At 36.8% G+C, this 24,694-nt stretch overlaps 2 protein-coding genes across 7 annotated transcripts in view; both read right to left on the reverse strand.

Annotated features, from left to right (window-relative positions):
• The window catches only part of LOC117417151 (phosphatidylinositol 4,5-bisphosphate 3-kinase catalytic subunit beta isoform-like), a 51,825-nt gene extending 47,088 nt beyond the window's left edge, over positions 1 to 4,737 (reverse strand). For 3 of the 6 annotated variants that reach the window (XM_059034339.1, XM_059034337.1, XM_059034334.1), the window contains exon 1: positions 4,122 to 4,737. The gene's annotated coding sequence lies outside the window, so the exon portion shown is untranslated. The other 3 variants (XM_059034341.1, XM_059034338.1, XM_059034335.1) reach the window with 2 other exon arrangements.
• Positions 4,738 to 20,746: 16,009 nt separating this feature from the next.
• LOC117416901 (forkhead box protein L2-like) lies at positions 20,747 to 22,448 on the reverse strand. Its single transcript, XM_034028379.3, has one exon. The coding sequence runs from the start codon at positions 22,032 to 22,034 to the stop codon at positions 21,117 to 21,119; it is 918 nt and encodes a 305-aa protein (XP_033884270.1). The 5' UTR covers positions 22,035 to 22,448; the 3' UTR covers positions 20,747 to 21,116.
• Positions 22,449 to 24,694: the final 2,246 nt, after the last annotated feature.

The raw sequence follows: 24,694 nt of genomic DNA on the forward strand, positions 1-24,694 counted from the left end.
AAATTTGGCTAAGTCACCAACGTAAGGAATCAAGCAATTTCTACAGTCCCTTTGACTACCTAAATACCTAAAACCTGCTCCAAAGTTACTAGACTGCAATAGCCTGGTGAACTACAGTACAATGAACTGGCAGCTCACATCACTGCGTTGCAGCAATTAAAGGATTCTTCAATCCGTGCTGCATGAACAACCAAATTTCCAAGAAGGACCTGCTTTCCTCAGTTAACAGACAGAGCCCCATGAACATGAATGGCCTCTGGCCGCGCTGTGCATGCGTCATCGTGTGGCTGCAACCAACGTCTGGCTAGCGGTCTAACAAAGCATCCCAGGAGGGGCTTTCCGAGAGAAGAGGCCGAATGGCAGGGAAGCCAACATACTGGGCAGGTTCAGAGCATCTCCAGACTGTTCTCAAAAGCAGAAAGGAAAAGGACCCACAAGGTCAAACCTTTGAATTCATGAGTGTTTGCTTCTATGCTTTTGGAAAACACCAATGGATGTCTGTCTGGAAGCTGGGACTGCAGCATGACTAAGCAATGCATTGGAAAATACAGGAATCGTCCAGGCAGAAAGCTCCTTAGAAAATACAAAGCCTGTTTATCACTTAAAAATAAGATCCTGAAGTTGAGCAGCTTCCAGAAGCCCACAGATGGAGAGCTATGGTGTGAGAAATGTACTTGTTCGAAGAGGAAACGGGGCAAAACCTGAGAGCTTTACTGTTTATCTAGGAATGAGGACAGAGTGGATTGGTCGCAGTTCTTGGGTAGTCAGCCCACATGACTCAAGGCTGCTATCCAGCCGAGCTACACACAAAGACATCATCTACTCTAACCTGCAGTTTACACTCAAATTAAGCTTTAGTGGTTAGGCCTATTTCAATTTCCCTGCAATTATTCACTGTTTCTTTGGTGTCCAAAGAGATTTACAGCACTGCTACAGTTAAATAAATATATTATTTAGTCTACAAATAGAAGCATTTAAAATAGTTTCTGGAAACAAAGCAAGTTACATAGATTATGTGTACAGTAACACAATGGGGAGTTCAGCAAGCTGAACCAGAATGGGCTCAATATAAATAGCTGTACACATTTCTTATCTTACAGCAGAGAAGGAGGTTTCCTCTCTGACGCAATAACACAGTACAGTGCATTGCCTCTGCCACCCACATCTAGACTGTGCTGCCCCCATTGTTGATCCATGAGGGCAGAATAATCTCTTAGAAAAGGTCACTTTGGTAAGGTCTTCTCCAAACTTCCATGAAAATATTACCTATAAAAAGGACAGAGAGCTCACAAAATAATTCAAGTAAATCTTACCAGATGTATTACAATAATTTATTAGGTGTCATGGTTTCCTATATAAAAGGCACAAGCATGGAAATGATGAGAAACCCCTTGCATAGCAGTTTGATCCATTCGTGGGTTTACTATGAGTTTATTCAGACACACCTGAGCTTTTTACCTATGCACTGTGGCTAATCAAGTTTGTATTAAAACCCGATAATGCAAAAGTCGTCTTATTTCCATCCCTGAGAAAAAAAAAATATATATATATATATTTTTTTAATTGTGAGTCTTTAATATAGGAAATATAAGACCTACAAAGTGGCATCTATGTAGATTTAGTAAGGTTTACTAGAATTGTTTTGTGTGCTTTATCACTTGGACACCAAAGATCACTTACTAGTTTACTTTCACATGGTTCTGATAACCAGTTCTACCTCCTATTCACTAGCCTGGGGCAAGTCATTACACACTGCACTATATATAAAACACACACTGCATTCCACCCAAGACCATTCACATGATGAGTCACTGGACTGCACTACTGAATACTGACCTTTCCGACACATTGTAACTGCTGCTATTATTGACCTCGCCTGGAGGCAGAGTTAAACACTCATCTCTTTAAATAGTTTCAGTGATTAAAAATCACATGGTGGTGTAGAGGTTTGGAAAAATGGTCACTGCAAACACTAATATATATATATATATATATATATATATATATATATATATATATATATATATATATATATATATATATATATATATAATGCTTTCTATTCAGAACCACAAACAATTACTTGAAGATTGCTTACTAAATGTAGACGCACAAGAGGCAAATAAATAAAAATCTGGCTGTCAATGTGTTAAAGTCTTTCATTATACTTGGCAGAGAAGAAAGTAAAAAGGAAACATTTATGAAGTACTTCCACGAGCCATAAAGAAAAACACAACAGATCTACACTCAGAGTTTCCCTCCCCTCAAACAAGATCTACAATCCACGTAGCAAGAGCATTGCATGACTTACACTGATGTGAAACCTATTATTCGTTGGTAATGGCTGATTTCTGTACCGCTAACGAGAATGTGTAAATGAAAGGAGTACTGGGGTGCAATTTACCGCCCTGTGCGATGACTTTTCTTACTGTGAATGCTGAATTCTACATTAATCCCAGACACAGAAACACATACTGTAGCTCAGAGGCACAGATCCAGCTTCCAGGCATGCGTTACCATTCCTGTCAGTCCGCAGCAGTGCAAGCCCGGTATGCCTTCACCCACCACTACCTCTGGAGCTGCACTGACACTGATGTAGAAAAGAATCTGGTTCATTGTTTGTGTGCGATGATTCATGCACCCAACATGCACCCCTGGAACACCACTCTCATCAGGGGGATTTCTTTTGAAAAGTTATACTTTATAAAAGGGCCAGGACCCATCCTGTTTTGATGCCTTTATAAATAACTATAAAATGGGAGCTTTTGCAATCGAGAGTCAGAGTGAAAGTGAAAGATGTTGTTAGATTTTGTCTGAGACGTTTCCAGAAATATTCAAAAACATTACATCAACATTATTAATAATATTATTATTATTATTATTAATAATAATAATATTAATAATAATAATAATAATAATAATAATAATAATTCACCTTGATCTGGTGCATTTGACTCTCTTCATCACCTACTACACATCACCTGTTACCTAATTCTAGAACACATTCCAAACAGCAAACTGGTCTGACAATGTATTTCAAGCCAAGGCACCACAAAGCACAGTACTGAAAAAACAAACAGTACCAGGACCTGCAATGCATTCGAAAAAGCTGCAGAAAACAAAGTGTTTCTACTCTAGCAGTACAGGCTAAAGGGGCCTAACCACTCCAGAGCTAATACAAACTGTGGCATGTGGATTTGTTTATTTTTAATGGGTTATTTATTTAGAACATGTTAGAATTATGGAAAGGAGCTTGTGGACAATGTGTGTCAGTAAATGCTTATTTTAACTGTGAAATAGTTTTCAAAATAGACAGATGTATCTGTTCTTGTTAAACAGTGGTAAACCAGGCACAAGGGAAATATCAATACACATGCCCTACATTCTCAACTGACCTCAAGCAACCTATACAGACTGTATATAGAGCAGCTGTGAATGAATCCACAAACTGTGCCAACAGCCCACGAGTTCTACTGCAAAACATGAACATGCACTACAAATATATAAACAATAATAAAACAACAATCATAATAATATGTTGGAGCTCAACACAAGAGTCGGCAACAAAACCTCATTTATCACAAAAAAAAAACAAACAGAGCATTTTCATTTCAAAGCCTGAGGGTTGTTAAGAATTCATTTCTTTTTTTTTCCAATTCAAACAAACACCAGTAAAAAGATTAACAATGAACAAAAACACTGTTTAACTCAAAACAAACTATATCGAAGAAAACAAAAAACTGAATTGAAAAACTTATCAGGAATGTTATCAGAAAGGTTTCACACAGTATTCATCCAGAATCTGTTGCTTATATACATACACTTTTTTTAAAGTTACATTTTCAGATGTAACCCCTTACATTGCTTAATAAACACGTTTTGGATATATTCTGAATCGTTACTTTTCTATTTGGTGCACATGGTTTAGGTCGTGTGAATAGTCAACTTACCTCCACCCCGATACCCTCAACACCGGAATCTCTTAATCATATGAATGTAACAAGTCAATAAAAAAAATAAAAATATAAACTTTATTACAGCATGACCAACTTTAATGGAGAGGCAATGTGTCTCTCAGCGAACCTCACACCAGGTTTAGTTAAACAGACTATCTTACCTACCTCCAATGTGTCTATTTCCCACTGTTGCTCCTGGCTAAATATAAACTATTCAGGTCGAATCAGGAAATGCAACGAAATCTAATTGACAATGCTGTCCAGCGACCAGCTTGCCAAAAACTTTTCAAACGCCACGAACACAATTTTCAATCCGGCTTGCATTAAAGAGGCGTCGATGCAATATAGCCCAACATTCCAAGCAGGTGTGAACTGTTGTTTGTCTGTCTTTCTGTTTTTCCAGTCGTCCTATGTGACCTGCACGTCTCGGCTGCCAGAATGATGATACAAGCAGCGCAGCCGGCAGATTCCCGGATTCCCACTCCCTCGCTGTGCAGGATATTATTCGACTCTGATTTCACCCGGAAATACAAGCTTCTGAAAACAAAACAAAGCAACAGCTCCCGGGGAAGCAAATTCAAATGACTTTTGCAGCAAACACGATTGCCGAATGTGTTGCTTCTATTGTGCTGTGCACAGAAAATAGACTTTCGAATTACAAGTAATGGAATGTTTTGTTTTTTTTGTTTGTTTTTTGCCAAAGTAGTTACACACGGACCATGTTGCAAATTGAAAGACAACCAAAAAGTTTGTCGCTGCGGTGACGAGTGAGGTAATGAAGTTCAGGACGTCATCGTTTTTGTTGGTAAATAAGTTGCGTGCCCAACTCAACTGAAATTAAGTAAATGTTAGAGCCGTACTTCATTAAATTCGATGAACCAATTGGTTTCATAGTGGCGAACCGAAAGCGTATCGCACTTATTTCAAAGGTGTCTTAAAGAAAATCGCATCGTAGACCAATGATGACATATGGTTATTGTAAAGAAAAACTGCGTTATTTGAGAACAGCAGACCTACACAGCGCAGTTTGCTCGTGTCAAACAAATACACAGCTAAGCTTTAATCAATTTACCAAATGGTTTTCAGTCTTGACTGTTTTTACCCTTAAGAAGACCATGATCTATCCGCCGCACTACTAGTCACAGGGGCTGTCTCCCATTTCAGAAGCCGTAGTGCTAAGGACAGATCAGCGAGCAGATTCCCCAGGTAGAGCACGATTTTCGGTCAGTTACAAAATAGAGCTCCGTGCTGTTGCTGGGTGTTGGGCTGCGATACTGCTTTTTTACAGCTGCATTTCTGTTAAGTCGAGTTACAAGAACACGAATCACAGAGATCTGCGTTCACGTTAACATTGATGCAAACGAGGATTGATTTCTGTGGTTTATTTATTTATTTTAGTAATACACTGTAATACGTATAGGACCTACGGGTATAAATGCATGCATGCACATTAATTAAAATGTAACGCGTGTTTAGCTCCATCACAATACATGTATTTTAAATTCAGCTTGCCTTAGGACTATATTACTCTTTTTTTTTTTAAAGACAATATTTAAGAAGTTCTTAAGAAAAAATTTAGGACGATCGTAAGAAAAATTGAAGAACTGAACATAAGAACAATCTTCGGAAGATCTTAACTATTTTCTTACGAACTTTCTTAAGTTTTGTCTTTCAAGAATACGGGTCCTGGCTCGGTGCTCCTCCGTGGGCTCTGCCATGATTGATTAGCATTGTGAGATACACGGTACTCTTTAGCATACATTTGTATATCATGTGTGTACATTAGCATTAAGTGCAGCTCAGTTCAGTTCATCGCTGGAGCTCCTTATGAAACCAAGGTGCAGCAGAGCCGCTCGGAGCGGCACAGGAAGGCGTTTCGCATCAAAAGAGCGTCGAGGCGTACTTAATTGTATCAGACGGCGCTCTACTCATGTATTTTGGGACTTCGTCAAAGTGTTGTGCTTGAATTGAGTTCGGCACGCCTCTAGAGCAACCGTCTGAAACTGGCCTTAGTCTGCATCAAGTGGACTAAAAAGCGGTGTATCAAATCCTGCAGCTCCGTACTAAATTAGTCCTGATTGCAGCGTACCAAAAATCTAATCCTGAAAATTGGATTAGCTGACCTGAACAAGTGGAACAAGTTAGACCGATAATAATGACTAACCCATAATAAGCCATTACAAATGCAGATGGAAATTCACAATGTAAAGTGTAAAGACAAACTCGAGCATTTAGCCTACGTGTACATTGTCATTACTAGCATTTGCTAAAACAACAACAACAACAAAAAAAGATATTGAAAAAAGTCAGAAATATGAAAAGGTATGAACAAAAGTAAATAATATATTAATGATAAAACGGTAAAGGCGTTTTATTACGTTAGGCGTGATTCGGGCAAACACATTTAAGTAAAAGTACCCCCATATTCATAATATAATTGAAGCCTACTACATGTCTTTTTGTGCACATTCTGCACACGGATCATTCTTTCATTTTAACTTGCCGGTAGCCTATTACTGCTTGACACTGAACGTTAAGTTCTAATTGTGTTGTTTATATTTAATACACATTACACTGACATTCCAGATTAAATTGAATACATCAAACGTGTATGCTTTTTTATTTTTTTAAATACACAGTACCTTAGTGTGTGGCACTTTATTAGTTTGTACAATATTTTAATGAAAAAACGAAACCAATCTCTTCAGAACACGTTGTTCCTCAACCACCACAAAAAAGAAAAAGGTGTCGCATTACTATAGTAGTGTATTTAAACTACCGGATACATTCGCTGTCTACCTAAAACACGAATCAGTGTGCAATATAGTGAATCAACAATATATTAAGGTATATTATATAATTACATAGTGCAATAGTCAATTTTAGTAAGGATATTTCTGTGACTTGGCGAGCGAACCTTACTGAACCAAATGCTTCAAAAGGCTTCACTTTTCACTTCACTTGTTTTTAGATATCATTTCAGAGAATAAAGACGCTGTCTTTGTGTTAAAATGCGCTCTACAAACAGCACAAGCAAGCATACTAAGTCAGTCTTATACTTCAAAGTACTAAGGTAGTCCTGAAAAGGATCATGTCACATCCAATTTCGTGTTTAGTCCGATTTAGTGGATGATCCACCTGTGGTGATTATCTTCTGGTACTGCAACCAGGATTAACAACTGTACTAACTTTAATCTAAGCAAGTGGACTAAACCTGCTTAATCCGCTAGTTAGACGCATCAAGTTGACTAATTTTGGTACGCTGCAATCGACCCAGCAACATTAAAAGGGTGAGAGTTTACTACAAGATTCCTACCTATCCGTTTAGCAAAATATTTAAAAACGACATTTACTCTCAAACGTACTTTAGATTTTACGCATATTTAAGTGAGGTGGCTGTCAGAATGGGGAAGTGTGGTGATATAAATAATTACATAATATCAACCACCATGAAGAGTTTATCATCTTGATATGTTGTTCCTCATACAGTAGGCTATATTTCAAACTGAACGTTTCCCTTGTAATAGGATCAATTTGCTGTTCCTGCAGTAAGGACACAGGTTAAAAAGGGATTGCTTTGTCATGAAGAAAGTGGGGGATCTTACACTGTGTGCCTTGAGACATTTACTTGAGCATTGCTGCTGCAAAGAAACAACCCCATAAACACGTTGCCCGTGTAAAATAACATAGACAGAACGGCAGACAGCTGTATAAAAATGCTACAGAAACAAACGAGCATGGTGCATCTTCCTTTATGTTTAAATGTATTTACATATAATCATTTACAAGGATACAGCCTTAATTAGGATACGGGCATCAAGCAGAAAGTACTTTTAAAAAATAACTAAAGCAGAGATCCAGCATTCACTGCAACAACATCAATATACAAATACAGGATCCGGTTGGATCAGACAGGTTGGATTCAAGTGCTCCAGCAGGCTGACACCCTATAAAATAAAAAAAAATAATCCAGTATCATAAAGCACGGGGTCGAAATACACCATTTAGAACACTGTTGTAAACTCTAGTGTTTTGGTCACCACAATATAATAGTATTTGTGAACTAGGTCATGAGTGTCCCAAGCAAAGCCTTGTTGGAAAAGGACATGGTAAGGTTTTTCAACAAGCAGTAACACGTTTTTAAATGTAATTTGGAACTTGATTTGCACATATGCATTTCTACACCAAACTAATTGTTCCTTTGTTTGACCAAGTGTATGTGATTGTTAAATTTTCTTAAGGATGCGGTTCTGTTGCATTAGTTCAGCATGCTAGTTTACCAATGCCCGTTTCTACCATTACCAAAATAATGCATGTTCTAAAATAAGCTGTAGGGCTGCTGATTGTCAGTTCTTCAAGAAATAATCAGATAATTAACTGCAATTAAGAACAACCCGATCATACAAAAGAGTCTTTGTTCACGAGCAGAGGAATCTCTTCCTTCAAATGGGAGCCAGCCTTTCTAATGCCACATTGTATCAGTTCAGAATGCACTTTTTGAATGTTTTTCTGCTGCCCGTAATTCATTCATCTGGTGTTTCATTTAAAATGTAAAGGATTTCAAGATTGGTTTTGCAAATGTGTTCAGGACTTTCTTGTTAAGATTCTCGGCTGTCCATTGCTTTTCGATGACCCTCCAATAGATGTGTTTTGCTGATAGCTGAGCGGTCGTGACTAGTTCCTTTCAGCAGAAGCTTTAGAAAATGACACGTTTTCACTGACCATGATCAGCCTTCACGCCGATGTTCAGTTAACAGTGACCTACAGCGTGAGTACCCACTCTCAGATCTGATAGAACTGGTGACAGAGAATTGGATTCCTGTCACTGAGGGCTGCCACCTGATTGGCTGAGAAGTGGACCTGTCTTCTTGTTTAGCAAGCAGGTTAGGTGGAGTTGAAGGGGTGTAAGGCGGGGTTTGTGTGGGAAAGGATCCTTCTCAAATTTAATCCCGCAATAAGGGGTCAGCGAAGCAGGTTAAACGGGATGCAAACTGTGGTACTCCTGCAGCATTCGGTATCAAGTTAAACTTTAGGATCACTGAGGACCTCTAGTGGGGAAATGTAAAATGCTCACCCAGAATGTACAGTAGAAACTTGGTTTAAATACATGCATACTTCTTTTTCTTATTACTTCTCGGTATATTATATTTCAGCTTAAGAAAACATTCTAACAAAGGACATACTTTTTAATGTTACTGTCTTAAAGCTGCATACCTACCTACCCTGGTGCATTACTGTGTACGTATGTGTTTAAAGGCGTGCTAACCAAGGGTTTAAAAACATCACTGTTATTATCACTGGCACTGTCCTCACTGCACCTCCTTTACTGCATTTGAAGATCTTTTGTTTTTTTCTTGTGTTGTATTACTTCATTTTGGACTACTGTATTCAGATTCTTCAAAGACAATGCTGTCATTTAAAAGTTGCTGTACCTACAATCGCTACACGTGTTGTCATCGAAACTCTACCATTCCCAGTGGTTCTTGGTTTATCTACCTGGCTGCAGCTTGTCTGGGGAATCCTAATTGCCAGAGCTGAACACACCTCCCGATTCCATTCTGATCATGTGACATGGTGACCTTTTAGCTCTCCCAGCGCCATATACTCTGCCTGTGTAGTTCTAGAGTGGGTGGGGCTAGCAGAGTTCATGTGGGTCATATTGAAACATACAAAGTGACATGATATTCCCTTTAAACCCAAATGGACTTGATCCTGTAATATATCCGAGGAGATAGTCAGTCCTACAATGATGTCATTTATTTTTTATTGTGAATATACACGCATCTTTAAAGTGGCTGTTTATTGGTCTTAATTTTCCAAACGCATAATAAACTTTGGGGAAAAGGGCAGTGTATAATTCTGTAATGCATTGCTCCAACCCCAGCATGGTTTTATTACAGAGTTGTTTGGTTTTATTTGATTAAATACAGCCTAATTCAATTCAAACTAGCACAAGTTTAATCAAATAATATGAAACGGCCCTGTAATAAAAAACACACTGGACTTGAAAGCAGGCATGATATAAAACTCTACATAATTCCTACCTTCAAAATATATAATTAGTTTAATTGAGAATTTCAGCCAAGAAGGAGATGTAATTGCTTGAAAGGAATACTTTTCAGATTTCAGGAGTTGAAACCTTAGGGGTAGAAATGCACGTTTAATATGAACACGTAATGACAAACGGAGAGGTCAACTTGAATGTTTCTAATGTACTACATCTGGTGAGAATAATTCCCAACTGCATGCGTGACTCATTTCATAACATGATGCCAGGAACATTGTCTAAAAAGGTCGGTACAAGGGTCAAACATTATAGTAATAGTTACAGTTATCAGCACACGTTCGATTACGATATCTCTTTTGGTATGTTTACACAATTTGAGATATATAATAATAATAATAATAATAATAATAATAATAATAATAATAATAATAATACATAGTATTATACAGTAATACAAGAAACTATTCTTCCAATTAATAATCTTGTAAGCAAGAAGTTATAGCAAGGCCGCATTTGTAAGAATGACTAAGAAGATGGTAGAAATGCCAGAGAAACACAGAACTGTTTTTAGCGGTCAAACTAAAACGCATTTCCGATATCTTTAAATACCTCTACCACCCTCTGGTGGTCAATCCTAAAGTTACAACTTCAAATTGCACTCAGCTAGTTTAAATAGTGGGTTTTTCCAAAGCTACACACACACACACACACACACACACACCCACGCACACTATATGCTGTGAACCATAAAAGTGCCTTCAATTAATTGAAGTACTATTCACAGCACATTAAGTGTTACGGGATTAAACATGAATGTATATACTCGAAACAGTTCATACTAATGCTGGGAACACGTTTGCGTCTAAAACGTGTTTAAAATCTCTTGCATACGCTTTCTGTTTAAGTCATAACAATTTGATTTTACAGTAGTTCAGGGGACATTTCGAATGTTTGAAAACATGTTTGGATGCGAAAACAGGCCACTAATACAATACCGCAATTTAAAACTAGTACCTGATAGACTGGGTCCAGTCCAAGCTTTTATAATGTTCAAGCATTGTTGCACAAATACAATGCAATGGTCGTTATTTACACGACTTTTACTCGTGAGTTATTGGAAGTTCTATTTCTGAATAATAACACTAAAATATAGGCTGCTTTAAACTTTTATAAACGTTTATGAAAGAAAGAATTCTCTGTTGTTTCTTGTATTTCTTATGTAGATTTATTTAGGCGTGTACGATAGATTTGAAACAATATTTTGACTTAGTGTTATTACTGTGTTTAATAACCCGAGGTCCCTAGGGGGTGATATAGAAATAATAATAAAAAGAATAAGTTAAACATCACGTAGGGCCTACAGTACATAGAATGATTTCAACAAACCCAAGAAGAGACGCTGGAAGTGAAACGTGGGTGTTTATATTGTAACGCAAATGAAGACAATGAAAAGTAACCCATTTATTTTATTTTAAGCATAGAAAATATGGGCTAACACGGTGACAATTGCCGGATTTCTGTGAATCAAATCTTTGCATATTTTCCTGTTTCTATCAGATGTATAATAAACATCGGTGACCCCAGTCCACTATCAATGGATTCGGGGTGAAGTGGGCACTGTGCGACTGGAAATGGTTGCGCTTAAATGTAAAACATTGTCAAGAATGTCATGAATTCAATTGTGTATAACACTGGGAAACCGGCAACCTGAACCTGACTTTAAACGAGACGCGTTTTCTATCTTTTCGATTCAGTTGTCCAAAACCACATTTAGGCTAAATCCGACTTCGATCAAACTAGCATACAGTCTATAAAAAAATATATAACAGAAGAGACCCCTCAGCTAAGCACATACTCGGGAATCACCAGCAGTCTTTGCGTTGGTAGTAATCAGATTGTGTTCAGATTGTTAAAAACCATAAATAAGAGGAGTGCTCCGTATAGCATAAAACGTGGCGATGCGTTCTTTTCTGGACACTGTTCAAAACATGAAGCATTGAATCGGAATCCAGGGTCTCCAAGAAGAACGAAGTGAGTGATAGTGATAGTTACTCAATTGTTTCTTGATTAACTCAGCCTTTTTATGACATCTTTGTAAGACTGACACGTTTAAGATCGCATCTCGATACATTTTTAAATCAATCAATCAATCAATCAATCAATCAGTCTTTATTTTATGTAGCGCCTTTCATAGTGGACCATGATCACAAAGCGCTTTAGTACATTGAATACAAACAGTAATAAATAAATAAATAAATACATGCAAATACATTCAATACAGGCATAATACCTTAAATAAAAAGACTACGGTGTGAATTCTAAACATTGTGGACGCGTGTGTTTTAAACACGTGTTACATCATTGTTTTATAACATCCCCTTGTGGGTATAGGAAGGTATGCTTGACTGTATCGTTCTCTCTATGGGATCATTCACTCCTAAGGGTCATAGGTCTACCCGAAATAACACTTGAAGATATACTAACAGCCCTTGTATTAAAATTTGTTACATAAAATGTGTTAGAATATATATATATATATATATATATATATATATATATATATATATATATATATATATATATATATATATATATATATATATATATATATATATATATATATACACACACACTCAACTTGCAAAAATGCTATTGCGTAGGTCTACCTGAAAACAGACTAGAAAAAAAAAACCCTGAAAATCGGTACTTCTCACACTCGCTGTTATGAGAACCACGTTATCTAGGTAAGGTCGTCTTTTCCCCCATGTTTGTCACGAGGACCCAGTAACTAGTTATTGGAACTCCTATCCGTGGCATTTCGTATCTCCCGAACACCGGGAGACGCTCTATATGCAGGAGTATTGTCAAGCCCGTTCCCCTATCACACACCTGTGGTCCTATCACACTGTGCCGAACACAGAGAAATATTCCAAACACCCGCGCACTGTGCCACAGCCTCAACAACCTGCACATGCTCCACACCTGTTTCTTTTCAGCCCAGAGAAAAAGGAGGGAAGTACGATTTGCATCCTTTGTTTTACACCTGCTGAGGGCACAGTATGTGTGCTCACATATTCACGTGATGAATTACATCTCCACTTTCTGAGGAAATTAGAGTTATAACTCACATTAAAAAAACAACAGAATTCAAATGTACTGACATGACAGGTACACACAAACGAATGATTGAATAATACATCCAGGACAACCTGTTTAACAGCAGTGATCCTTGTCCGAGGTTTTCCACCGCATTTTTTGCAGTTTTAACCTGCTTTTTCCATAAGCAATGCACCCTGGTTTGCAATGTTACCCTAGTAGAGAAAGAATTTGTTTGTTTTTCTGCTGCATGGTTGGCCACATGGGGTCAGGTAGGTGATTCTCTAGGCAGTCTCGGCGCGTCGATAACGTTTTTGCTGCTTAGAAGAATGTGTTCCAGAGGACATTTAGAGATACCTGCGTGAAGGATGCGCCCCAGAGAACATTGAGTGACACGTGTATGGAACAAATCATGTTGTGGCCACAAAACGGATAAATATCTTCAATACAGTTGTCATAACGATAACATTTAAATTACCGTAGGCTAATATATGGCAGTTATCGTGCAGTGAAATTACTAGTAAACTCAAAACAACTTTCATATATATATTACAGGTTAAGTATGTCGTGCAGAAATACAGCACATTATTGGTTAAATATGTCCTGCAGAATATACTGTAGGTATTATTATATTCACCAGATTCACCGTTGTTAAAAACTGATTTTTTGGGTTTAACTGTTTTATTTTCGGCCTGTGTATTATTTTCATCGGGAGAGCTAGATTGAGACCAATGTCCAGAGAGGTCTCACAACTTCAGGAACGTATCTGAAGATCTCGCCTGCATTTTAGCACACTAAAACGTCTCTTTAATGCATGCATTAATATATATATATATATATATATATATATATATATATATATATATATATATATATATATACAATTACAATAAATGTGCTTATTTTTAACTTGTTGACATCTCATGGGCTTTGAGCTTTAAGGACATTGCATTTTCTCAACATATTACAAGTATTTGTGTTGTTTTGACGTTCCAACCCGTGGTTTTATCTATCTATCTATCTATCTATCTATCTATCTATCTATCTATCTATCTATCTATCTATATAAATTCATTACCCGACCCTGCTTTTGATTTGATTGGACTGTAGTCGATGGTTTCGGCTTCGGGTTTAGCATGAAAGCCGATGACTGTGCACAGGATACTGTTCTGTCTGCAGGACACTGAACCTTGAGTGTAAAGCACATACCATTCTTGAACTCCACATTGAAGTCCAAGAACAGTTAAGGGGTCTGGCTTAAAAACAATAAAATAAGCACCCCGTGACGCGACACAGCACGTGGAATATCCTGTTTGTTTTATTACCAGGAAAAACACATTGATTTTTTTTCTTTTTTTTTTCTTAAGCTTTTTACTAATTATATTATTATTATTATTTATTTCTTAGCAGACGCCCTTATCCAGGGCGACTTACAATCGTAAGCAAATACATTTCAAGTATCACAGTACAAGTAATACAATTATAAAATGTATGCACGGCTTTCTGATCAAAGATTGAGTTTTTACAATTTATTTTATGAATTTGCTTTGACTAATTAAAGTTTTATTTCATCACGCATAACTCTCGATTCAGTTAAACGTGTTTCAGGTTATGGATGTATATTCTGTAATTATTATTACTCAAACAATCTTGTACTGCGAATATTTACGAATCATTAATATAAATATAAAACACATTTGAGTAATGATTTAATTAGTTTGGTAACACTTGTGTTTTTGTTGTGCGTAAAAAGTGAAACTTCAACACGAATGTGTCAAATTCCTTCTTTTTTTTACAGTGCATTTTACAACGACATACAAGTCGCATTTCTCTGAAATAAAGTGAACAATTATATGGAAAATGCGCAGCGGGAAAAAACATTTTTGAAAATCTGTCAAATAAATTGCATATATATATATACAAATCTGAGATCTGAATTCAATTGGGTCAATCTGCACCAGAAACATATAACAAATTTGATCAGTCTGTTTAAAGTAACCAAGATATAATTTTCAAACACACGCATCCATATTGCTAAAAGCACAAAGGAATACAATTAAGCTAGCATTGTTTATTGATTTAGCCTATTTATTTTCAATACAAGAATCGGTATATCGTTTTCAAATTCACTTTTAGTCCATGTGTTATCATTAACTCAACACAGCTGGCACTTCTTTTCACATTAGTTTATTGCATTATGAATGTCTGCATTACCACATGCCTCAGATGGGCCAGATTTCTGCATTGTAAGAGTTTTCTTGACATGCATCATTCGCTTCCCACCCGCCCAGTCCTTTATGTCAAAGCATCGGCTTGGCTTTGGCAACGTTGTTTGTTTATTTTCCCCTTAATGTTAAACGGATTCATATTGTTAGCTCGAATGTTTTGTAAATAGGAGCGAGGTGTTTGCGGCAGACCGTGTGTCGGTTTCTCTTTTCTTTAGTCTGTTTGGAGCTGAGGCTGTGAAAGAACCTAATCTCTATCCAACATTATTTACAAAACACACAAGTTAGGAAGCACAAAAAATATACACTTGTTTTTCTTCCCCTTTAAAACGTATTGTGTTTTGTGCAAACAGTGGGTTTCAAATCAAAGGGTGTCGCTAGGATGTTTTAGATAGACCACGCTTGTGCAGATACATGTTTGTACTCCACGGATATTCAGATTTGATGCTATCAGTTTAGAAAATAGAACTATGAATTGCTACTAACTGAAATCCAACCATTTGCATATACATTAGGCTATTATATGGCAAGGGAATTAGGATACACATAGTGTAGCCCATGCATTACATTCTTCTTCTTCTTATGATGATTAATAATAATAATAATAATAATAATAATAATAATAATAATAATAATAATAATAATAATAATAATAATAACGCACACTTCCAGGTTCCAGGTTAATGAACGTTTATGCCTATTTAGAATAACAAACTTGAATGTCCCTATACTGGTGTGAATGCAGGCTGCAATTGGGGTTCTATTGGAAACATGGGCTTATTTAAAGCCTTGAATATAGACTCCTCTGTTGTGTAGCAGTATTGAACCCATTGGTTCCACAGAAAGCCTATCGGTTCTATATAGAACGCTCAGTGCACTAACAAACTACATAGAACACTTGGTATTATAGGCCTATTAGACAATCATATCATTGACCGGCAGGCAGTGAACAACTCGTGATCTGCCAAAGGGGGATCTTTTTTGTACACGCAGAATGAAAGCTGGGTACACAGAGCAAGTGGAATATTTTGAATTACAGGCAGGTATGGAGACCATGTGAAATGCGTCGGGTTGGGAGCCCTTATAATACGAAATTAACGGGACAAGGGGCGGGCTACAAAAGTGCCGAAACTGGCAATAAATAATGAAAGAAAATAGGAGGGCGAATTACCAATTAAAACAAAAATATAACCTAGATATTTCATAATTACACGTATTACTACGTTAGATTAACCGGCGTTTTGATACATCGTTTTGCAAATGTGTCGTCTTTCTTTGCTTGGATCAAATTGGGCTTATAATAGGACTTGGAACAAGATCGTATTGTTTTACTAAACCACACAGACTAAATACACATAAAAAGCGTGGTCTATAAAACACGATACTGTGATTCAACAACACAGTTTAGCCTGAGCGCCATAGGGCAACATGCATAACAGCCACATTTCTTTTGTGTTATACAATTCTTAACAATTATTATTATTATTATTATTATTATTATTATTATTATTATTATTATTATTATTATTATTATTATTATTATTATTGTTGTTGTTGTTGTTGTTGTTGTTGTTGTTGTTGTTGTTTCCCAAACCCTGCCCCTTTTCAGTGATATCAGTTCTAGCTCTCTGTATATATATATATATCGATGCAGAAACTCTTGACTGTGTTAAACAGACAGGAGGCCTGCGTGATATCATGCCCAGCTGTCACCCCAGGTTTTCTTTCTTATATTTTTGTAGCGTTTCGGACTTCTCTGAAACCTATCGTGTATGGCTAAGGAGTCTATACTTTAAAAAGCAGGCCTAGTTAACAAATTGGCCTACAACAAAAACGATTCTATTTAAAATGTCAGGGTCGCTAAGGCAGCTTCAAAATAAATATCAGCGCGTTGTGTCAGGAACTCAGCCGCTTATACGAGTTTGGAAATATTCAATTAACCATGAAAATACAATAATAATAATAATAATAATAATAATAATAATAATAATAATAATAATAATAATAATAATAATAATAATATATAGTTCAATATTACAATTTACATTTATTTCATGTGAACATGGTAATGGAATTGGTAGGCCCATAATGCCGCATAGCGTCATTTAGCAATGTCTTTACACAAGCCTCGTATACAAACGCAATCCTTCTTCGTGTAGAAACACTTATGGGATACAATTCATAGTTTCAAACATGCCCATGTCAGTGACCCGTCTAGGCCTTTTTGTTTTGTACAGTAACGCTATCTGCTTTGATAACAAAGCGGGTACTGAAACATCGAACTGGTTTTGAATACGGTAACGGTTAAAACAGTGATACACTATACAATAATAATAATAATAATAATAATAATAATAATAAATGTATCTGACAAACGTGTAGGTCTTTCGCGTTGTCTTTCTAAATACTGCATAGGCCGTTGAGTGAGTATTTGAAAAATAAATAATATATCTAATAATATGATTGGAGTGCACATATACTGTTATTCATCGAATTATGCACTAATATGGATACAACTCCAATAATATAGTCAAGATAACCCTTTATCCGCGTCGTTTCTCAAATGAATGTGGTGCATTGAGCGTTGTAATCGACAAGGGCGACACTGAATGCATAGGCTAAATGCGGCATTATTTCCAACTGTAATTTGATTGCTCCACTTTCATTGAGCGTTTAATAATAATAATAATAATAATAATAATAATAATAATAATAATAATAATAATAATACAGCAGTAAGGTTTCTGCGTTTTGGGTAAAATCTACAAATCAACAGAACGATAAGGGTGACAAAATACATTGAAGACACGCATTGAATGTAAACAGAGAGGATGGGTTTCATTCAGTGTGTTTATAATGCCATGCTATTGTCTTCTTCTTCTTCTTCTCGGTTGGCAAGATATATATATATATATATATATATATATATATATATATATATATATATATATATATATATGTATATTACAGCAGTCAAAACACATTGCAAAGCTATAATTAATAGAGCATAATTTCTCATTTTTATCATCAGTTATAGAACATTTCTCGTATTGTAATTCCTTTCGTTTCTCTGCTGTTTGGCAAAATAAACTCAAATAAACCTTATTACAGTTTATTGGTGGCAATCACTGTTTTATATTTCATTGTGTGAAGTAACCCTACCCACTTAGTGTGTTTATTTTCGGTCATTAATTAGTTTCGGTCATTAATTAGTCATTTTTAGACAGTTTGTGGAGTTCGATAAGTTGCATTACAAAGATGCATTATAAAATAGATGCACAGAGAAGTTAACATGCTCATAGCGAACTTCGCCCTGGGTAAGTCTGCTAAGAAATAAATAATAACATGGTACAACTGTACACACAGTGACTAAATGGGCACTGTTGTGTTACAAATGTTGAGTCGGTTAACCTGTTTGACATAATGCGGTTACCTCAACTCTACGACCTTAATAATGCAGTTACCTATACATAATTAAATACAACATAATAACAGCAGCAACATGGAAACAGTTTTCTGTTCTCAGGCTGTGCGTTGTAGCCCACGGTGCAGCAGGGCGGTCGCCAGAACAAACACGCAGCCGATCAGATTGACTTATCGAACAGCTTCTTTAATTCTGTAATCAGTTCCTACTTCTCAATTCAAACACAGAACAACGACGGGCACACATAGAACTTTATCTTCAACGTGTTTTATAAATCACAATATAGGTCTCAATTTATGGTTCTGGGTATTAGAACGCATAGGTGCAGTTAAAACTAAAAGGCCGTATTTAGAGTCTACAGAACCTAATTAAACCACACACGAGTCTAACGCTTAATTTACTGCCTAGCAAATGGCTAAAGTTCTTGACACTATATAAGAGCGTGGCTCTAAAAACGGATTGCCGGGAGACTATTACAAAAAAGACAGGGCTTGAAATGGCATCAATAATAACCCCACAGGCTACATTTAAACTAGGTTAAGTAAACCTTAAACACTATTAATTGAATTATTATAACGCACGACAATTTATTTTATTAGAGTAAATTCATCCATATCTAAAAGCACCGATACCATTCTATTAATAACAATTTGAAAACAAAGGCCTTAACTTTTTCATTACCGTTTGTAATATAATATAATATAATACATATTTCACTATTGCCTTCTTAAAAACACCGGGGAGTAAAACTGCCAAATCGTTTAGGAATGCAAACTATATTGTTTTTAATAACAATTAATTTCAATAGCCTACAGTGTAAGCATATGGATTTATTAGGCTAAGTGTAGGTATAAAATATGACTACAGTATTAGAAATTAGCAGTAAAATGCAAAACACAGTCCCCCAACCCCCCCGTATTATTATTATTATTATTATTATTATTATTATTATTATTATTATTATTATTATTATTATTATTATTATTATTTTAGATAAAGATACAGCTTCAATAAATAACTTCCATTACATCAGAATTCAAGGTCATTCTCAGTTCCACAATGTAAAATGTAAAACAGGACTAGGTATTTATTCCGATTATTTTATTTCGACTGAACGTCAATAATAACACACATATGCCTTATATTGAACATTTCTAACCTTTAATAACTATGCATTTTATAGAATCAGATCTAAGCAAAAAAGCGCTCGAACTCTGCTTTTTTTTTAAAGCCTACCTAAGATTAATATATATATATATATAATATGAAACAAACGCTGGCAATAAATGAACGATAAACAGAAAAATATAAAGAAATACATGTTTATTATGTCATTCGCTATAAGAAATACACAACAAAAGTGCTAGTTTTTTTTTTTTTTTTCATATTGGTCCCACATTGTTTAAAACAGTATTTTAGAAAATTAGAAAGCAAATTGAAACTGGCCCTGAAATATCGTCAGTATGGTTGTATAAGAAACTTTTTTTTTTTTTTTTTAATACAAATATACTGTATATATAAAACATAGGACAAACACAATTCAAAGCTCCACATGGGGGCAAGAGACTAACATACAGGTCAATGTGAAACTTTCTTAATACATGTACTGTGCATCAAAAATCTCACAAATCCACTTGTCCATAGTAATTAATGTCCGTAAGTTGGCGACGTGGCGAGCTTTAACAGCAGAACCGTTCATGGGGTTTTGTACAGATCTGTAAAATATTTCTATACAACGTCTACAATTATTACATTCATGATACACGTAGTGTAATACCTGCTGGAATAATCCTTCCTTATCACAAAAAGGCTAAACCCATGACTGAAAACAACCCGAACAGCGCCTTTGTTTCTAAGAAAATGATTTTACCGTCAATGTCATCTACCGTGTTAAATATTCTACGTTGTTCGTGTACATATACAAGATTTACATTACATGAGCTACTGCATATATATATATATATATATATATATATATATATATATATATATATATATATATATATATATATATATATATATATATATATATATATCATTATATATATATATATCACATCAAGCACGGCAGTGGGTTTTAATTAACGTACTACCACCCTTATGGAAATGGACGACCAACATTCTTGTATCACGTTAAAAAAAAAAAAATCTTCGAATCCTAAACAGTCGGGGCAATAACAAACACGGGCTTCCAGAATCTGTTTCTAGCTTTTTAAGTAGAGAATGTCTCGTAACTTACACTGCCTTGAATCAAACAGGGCGCAGGATTCCCAGTGCAAATAACTTTGGCACAGACATTATTTGTAACAGAATCCATAATCACCGTTTAGAAAATGTTTTCGCTGGTTATTTTTGTGGCGGTTGTCGTCGCTGTTTGGGTAGTTCTTAGATAGCTGATATCCAGTAATTTAAATGTCTATTCTTGTATGCAACGCGCTGTGTTTGCTCTCGTGGTCCCAATATGAACAGTGCATCATGGAGAGCTCCGCTGGTTGACGGGAGCAAGCAAACTGAAGGCCGGCTCCGTTTGTTGAGGAGGCCGGAGGAGGTGCAGCGGTCCCCGGGCTTAGCTGCTGAGGGTGGTGAGGATGGGGGTGGTGGTGGTGGCTCATCCCGTTGTAGGAATTCACCATGCTGGGTAAAGTCATGCTTTGGACTCTAGAATAAGGATTGTACGAGGTGGGCGATGACAGTCCTTTCATATTAACTGGGCTGACGTTGCCACTTGCCATCTGGCAAGACGTGTAAGACATTGGAGTGGGAGGCTGGGTCAGCGACCAAGAGTTGTTCATGAAGCTGGATTGCAAGTATTTTGGGGGAGAAAGATAACCATAGCCGTCACCGCCGAACAGAGTCTTCCCCGGCTGGAAGTGAGTCGGAGGGGGTCTGAAAGGCCTCTTCATCCTCCGTCTTCTCCTGTAGTTGCCCTTCTCAAACATGTCTTCACATGCGGGGTCCAGAGTCCAGTAGTTACCCTTCCTTTCCCCACCGCCTTCCCTCGGCACCTTAATGAAACACTCGTTCAAGCTCAGGTTGTGGCGGATGCTGTTTTGCCAGCCTTTCTTGTTCTTCTCGTAGAAAGGGAACTTGCTGATGATGTACTGGTAGATACCCGACAAGGTAAGCCTCTTTTCGGTGCTCTCTCTGATAGCCATAGCGATGAGAGCAACATAAGAGTATGGAGGTTTTTGGGACGGGTCCGACTTCTCAGAACTTTTATCCGGACCCGGTTCCTCTTTGGGTCGCTCTTTCTCCTTGGAAGTGTTGGTGTCATGGACCATCAAAGTCATTGCGTCATCTTCAGGATCTTGGTAAGTGGCCATCATCACAAAAAATAACAACGCTAATAATAATAATAATAATATCTATAATAACAATAATAATATTAATAATACAATAATAAGCTTCAGTCACTATCACTGCTCAGTTCCGTACAGTATTTGTATTCGCGCCCAGCTCGACTGACTGCAGTGCAATGTCCGCCAATGCCTTAGTACCAAAGTTGCGGTCCTTGTGAATAATAATAATAATAAAAACTTCTCTCCAAATCATGCAACGGCCTGGCAGCCCGAGTTCTTACACGAGCATGCTTCTATAACAGGCACAGCCCAGGTTGTGAGTATTTTGTTCTTTCAGAACAACCTTTTCTTCCTTCCAGTAGCAGCAAGCCACCTCCGCTGCGCGTCTCATGTATCCCCGGATGATGCAGTCCTTTCTGATTTGTATGCCTCTGATCTTGTTCCGCCTCCGTCACTATCTCGCTTTGCCTATAGCTGATCGTCCAGCGGCATCTCAAGTTATACTGAAAGTCAATTTTGATACTCGGCGCTTCTGTTTGTATAATGGCCATTTTCCTAATTACTAAATTCACAAGAACTGTATATTTGCACTCGATGTGAGAATAAATAAATAAATAAATAAATAAATAAATAAATAACGGAACTGTAGTAACTCCTGACTTTCAATGCACCGATATTACGTTTTTTAAAAATAAAATACATCGTGTGCGCATGCATTTTTTTTTTTTTTTTTTTTTTTTTACAAATGCGAGCTACGAGTGTTGTGACAGGGTATCACATTTTTAAGTAGCAATAATTATTGTTGTCTTTGGGACTGCTTATTTATTGAACTGTAACATTGCTCAATTCATCATTCTCACAAATGCATGAAAACGATAGGAGGAAGCATGCATACAACGTGCGAATTTCTACTTATATAGTAACTTCATGTAGCCAAACATTTAGAATCAGGAGTTTTCCTTAAGTTGGTTCCAACTATAGTTTGCATACACATTTGTGATGTAGTTGTTGGCATCACAGATCACACACTACTTGCACGTTGACAGAATAGGTCCCCTTAAGATTTACGTAGAGGTGCATATTCTGTGCTGGTGCGCGTACCTTGGTGCTACAAGCAAAAAGTGTGCTCTCCGCACATCTCCTTCCAGGTCAGTGTGAAGCAGTTGGCAGATGTCAGTAATTGTCTGTCTGTTGCTGCATACATTGTGTGTCAGACAGGCTCAGAAAAGACAAATGACTTCCAAATATTTGGGGACGTCTCCTCCACTCTTTGTCTGGCCACGTAGAAATTCTTATTCTTTTTATTATTTATTTCTTCACAGACACCCTTATCCAGGGCGACTTACAATTGTTACAAAACACAGTACAAAGTATCACATTAATCTAGTGGGCCCTCCATGTTTCCTTTATTTCTCCTTTTTCTCTCTCTCTCCTTTCTTTACCTGCTTCCCTGGTAGTTTCACCGGTATTTCTAGTCGACCATGTAATTTGGCTACAGTTTAGACTTGGTTTTCACATGTCAATTGAAATACAAACGCTAACACTGTTGCTGGTTTGCTAAATCGCTACATTTGTATGTAAATGAGGACACTACCCTAAAGTTCAGCCCATGTCGACCGCTAACCCTCACTTGCCGAGTGGGCACTAAACCACGGTTGCTAAATCACATATGTGGGCAGTCTGTTTGCCCACACGTGCGCCTGATTCTGGCGCTCTAACTGTTCGCAAAAGTGTTTTGCGATTGTCTTAGGGGTTTGCGAAAGTTGCTAAATAGGGCCCATATCATCCTATTGTTTGCCGTGTAATTAGTGTGGCTTGTGCGGTCACTTTCCTGCACCCCGAATGCCCCAGATCACTTAATTGATCCGGTTTTGGGGGGTATAGATTTCTCTGACCACCCATGCTGGTTCTGCTGGCTCTTCCTGGTAGATATTTCCGTACTTGGAGCTCGTGCAGGTGTAACAGCGTTGTTGTATGTGTCATCACCTCCTCCAGATTCCAGATTCTTCACTTTTCAATCCCAGAGCTCGGTGAAAGCGCGCGGCTCTCAAAGCGATACTGCTGCAAAAGAAGGGACAACTGGCCCAGGTATTCCAAGATTACATCTTTCAATGCACTGCAAATACTGTATGGGCAAAGACAGGAAACCAGGAAATAATTCATTCTACAGGAAGATGATATAATCTCCATGTTTTCAGACTAATATCAGTCTTGTATTAAATCAGCAAGATTTGATGAAAAGCAAACTTCTTACGGTACTAATATAAATTGTTATTAACCGTTTGAATGCTAATTTAACACAACACATGCAATGCATAATATGTTTTTATAACGTGTGTTGCGTTGAAAATAGTAGCCTACTTGTTCAATGCTTTGCACATCTGACACTTGTATTTCTATAAACTTTTGCGTTTAAAAAATGGTTTAAGCGACAAAGGCATTATTTTCAAGCGAGACAAATTAATAGATTTGTACACTTTTGACATTTTTTAAACACAAGCAGTTTGGTGTCATACATCAGTTTGAGATGTATTTTGCTCTTTCATAAATTCTTAAAATGCACTTACTGTGTAATATCTATTTATATGCGTTTTAAATTATTTGCAAACCATGATCTATACATATATAAATTATTTATAATTGGTTCTCAGTAGCGTACCCTGTACAACCAAATTAAGAATTAATGA

Source organism: Acipenser ruthenus, chromosome 12, assembly GCF_902713425.1.
Source record: "Acipenser ruthenus chromosome 12, fAciRut3.2 maternal haplotype, whole genome shotgun sequence".
In the NCBI taxonomy this organism is placed as follows: domain Eukaryota; kingdom Metazoa; phylum Chordata; class Actinopteri; order Acipenseriformes; family Acipenseridae; genus Acipenser; species Acipenser ruthenus.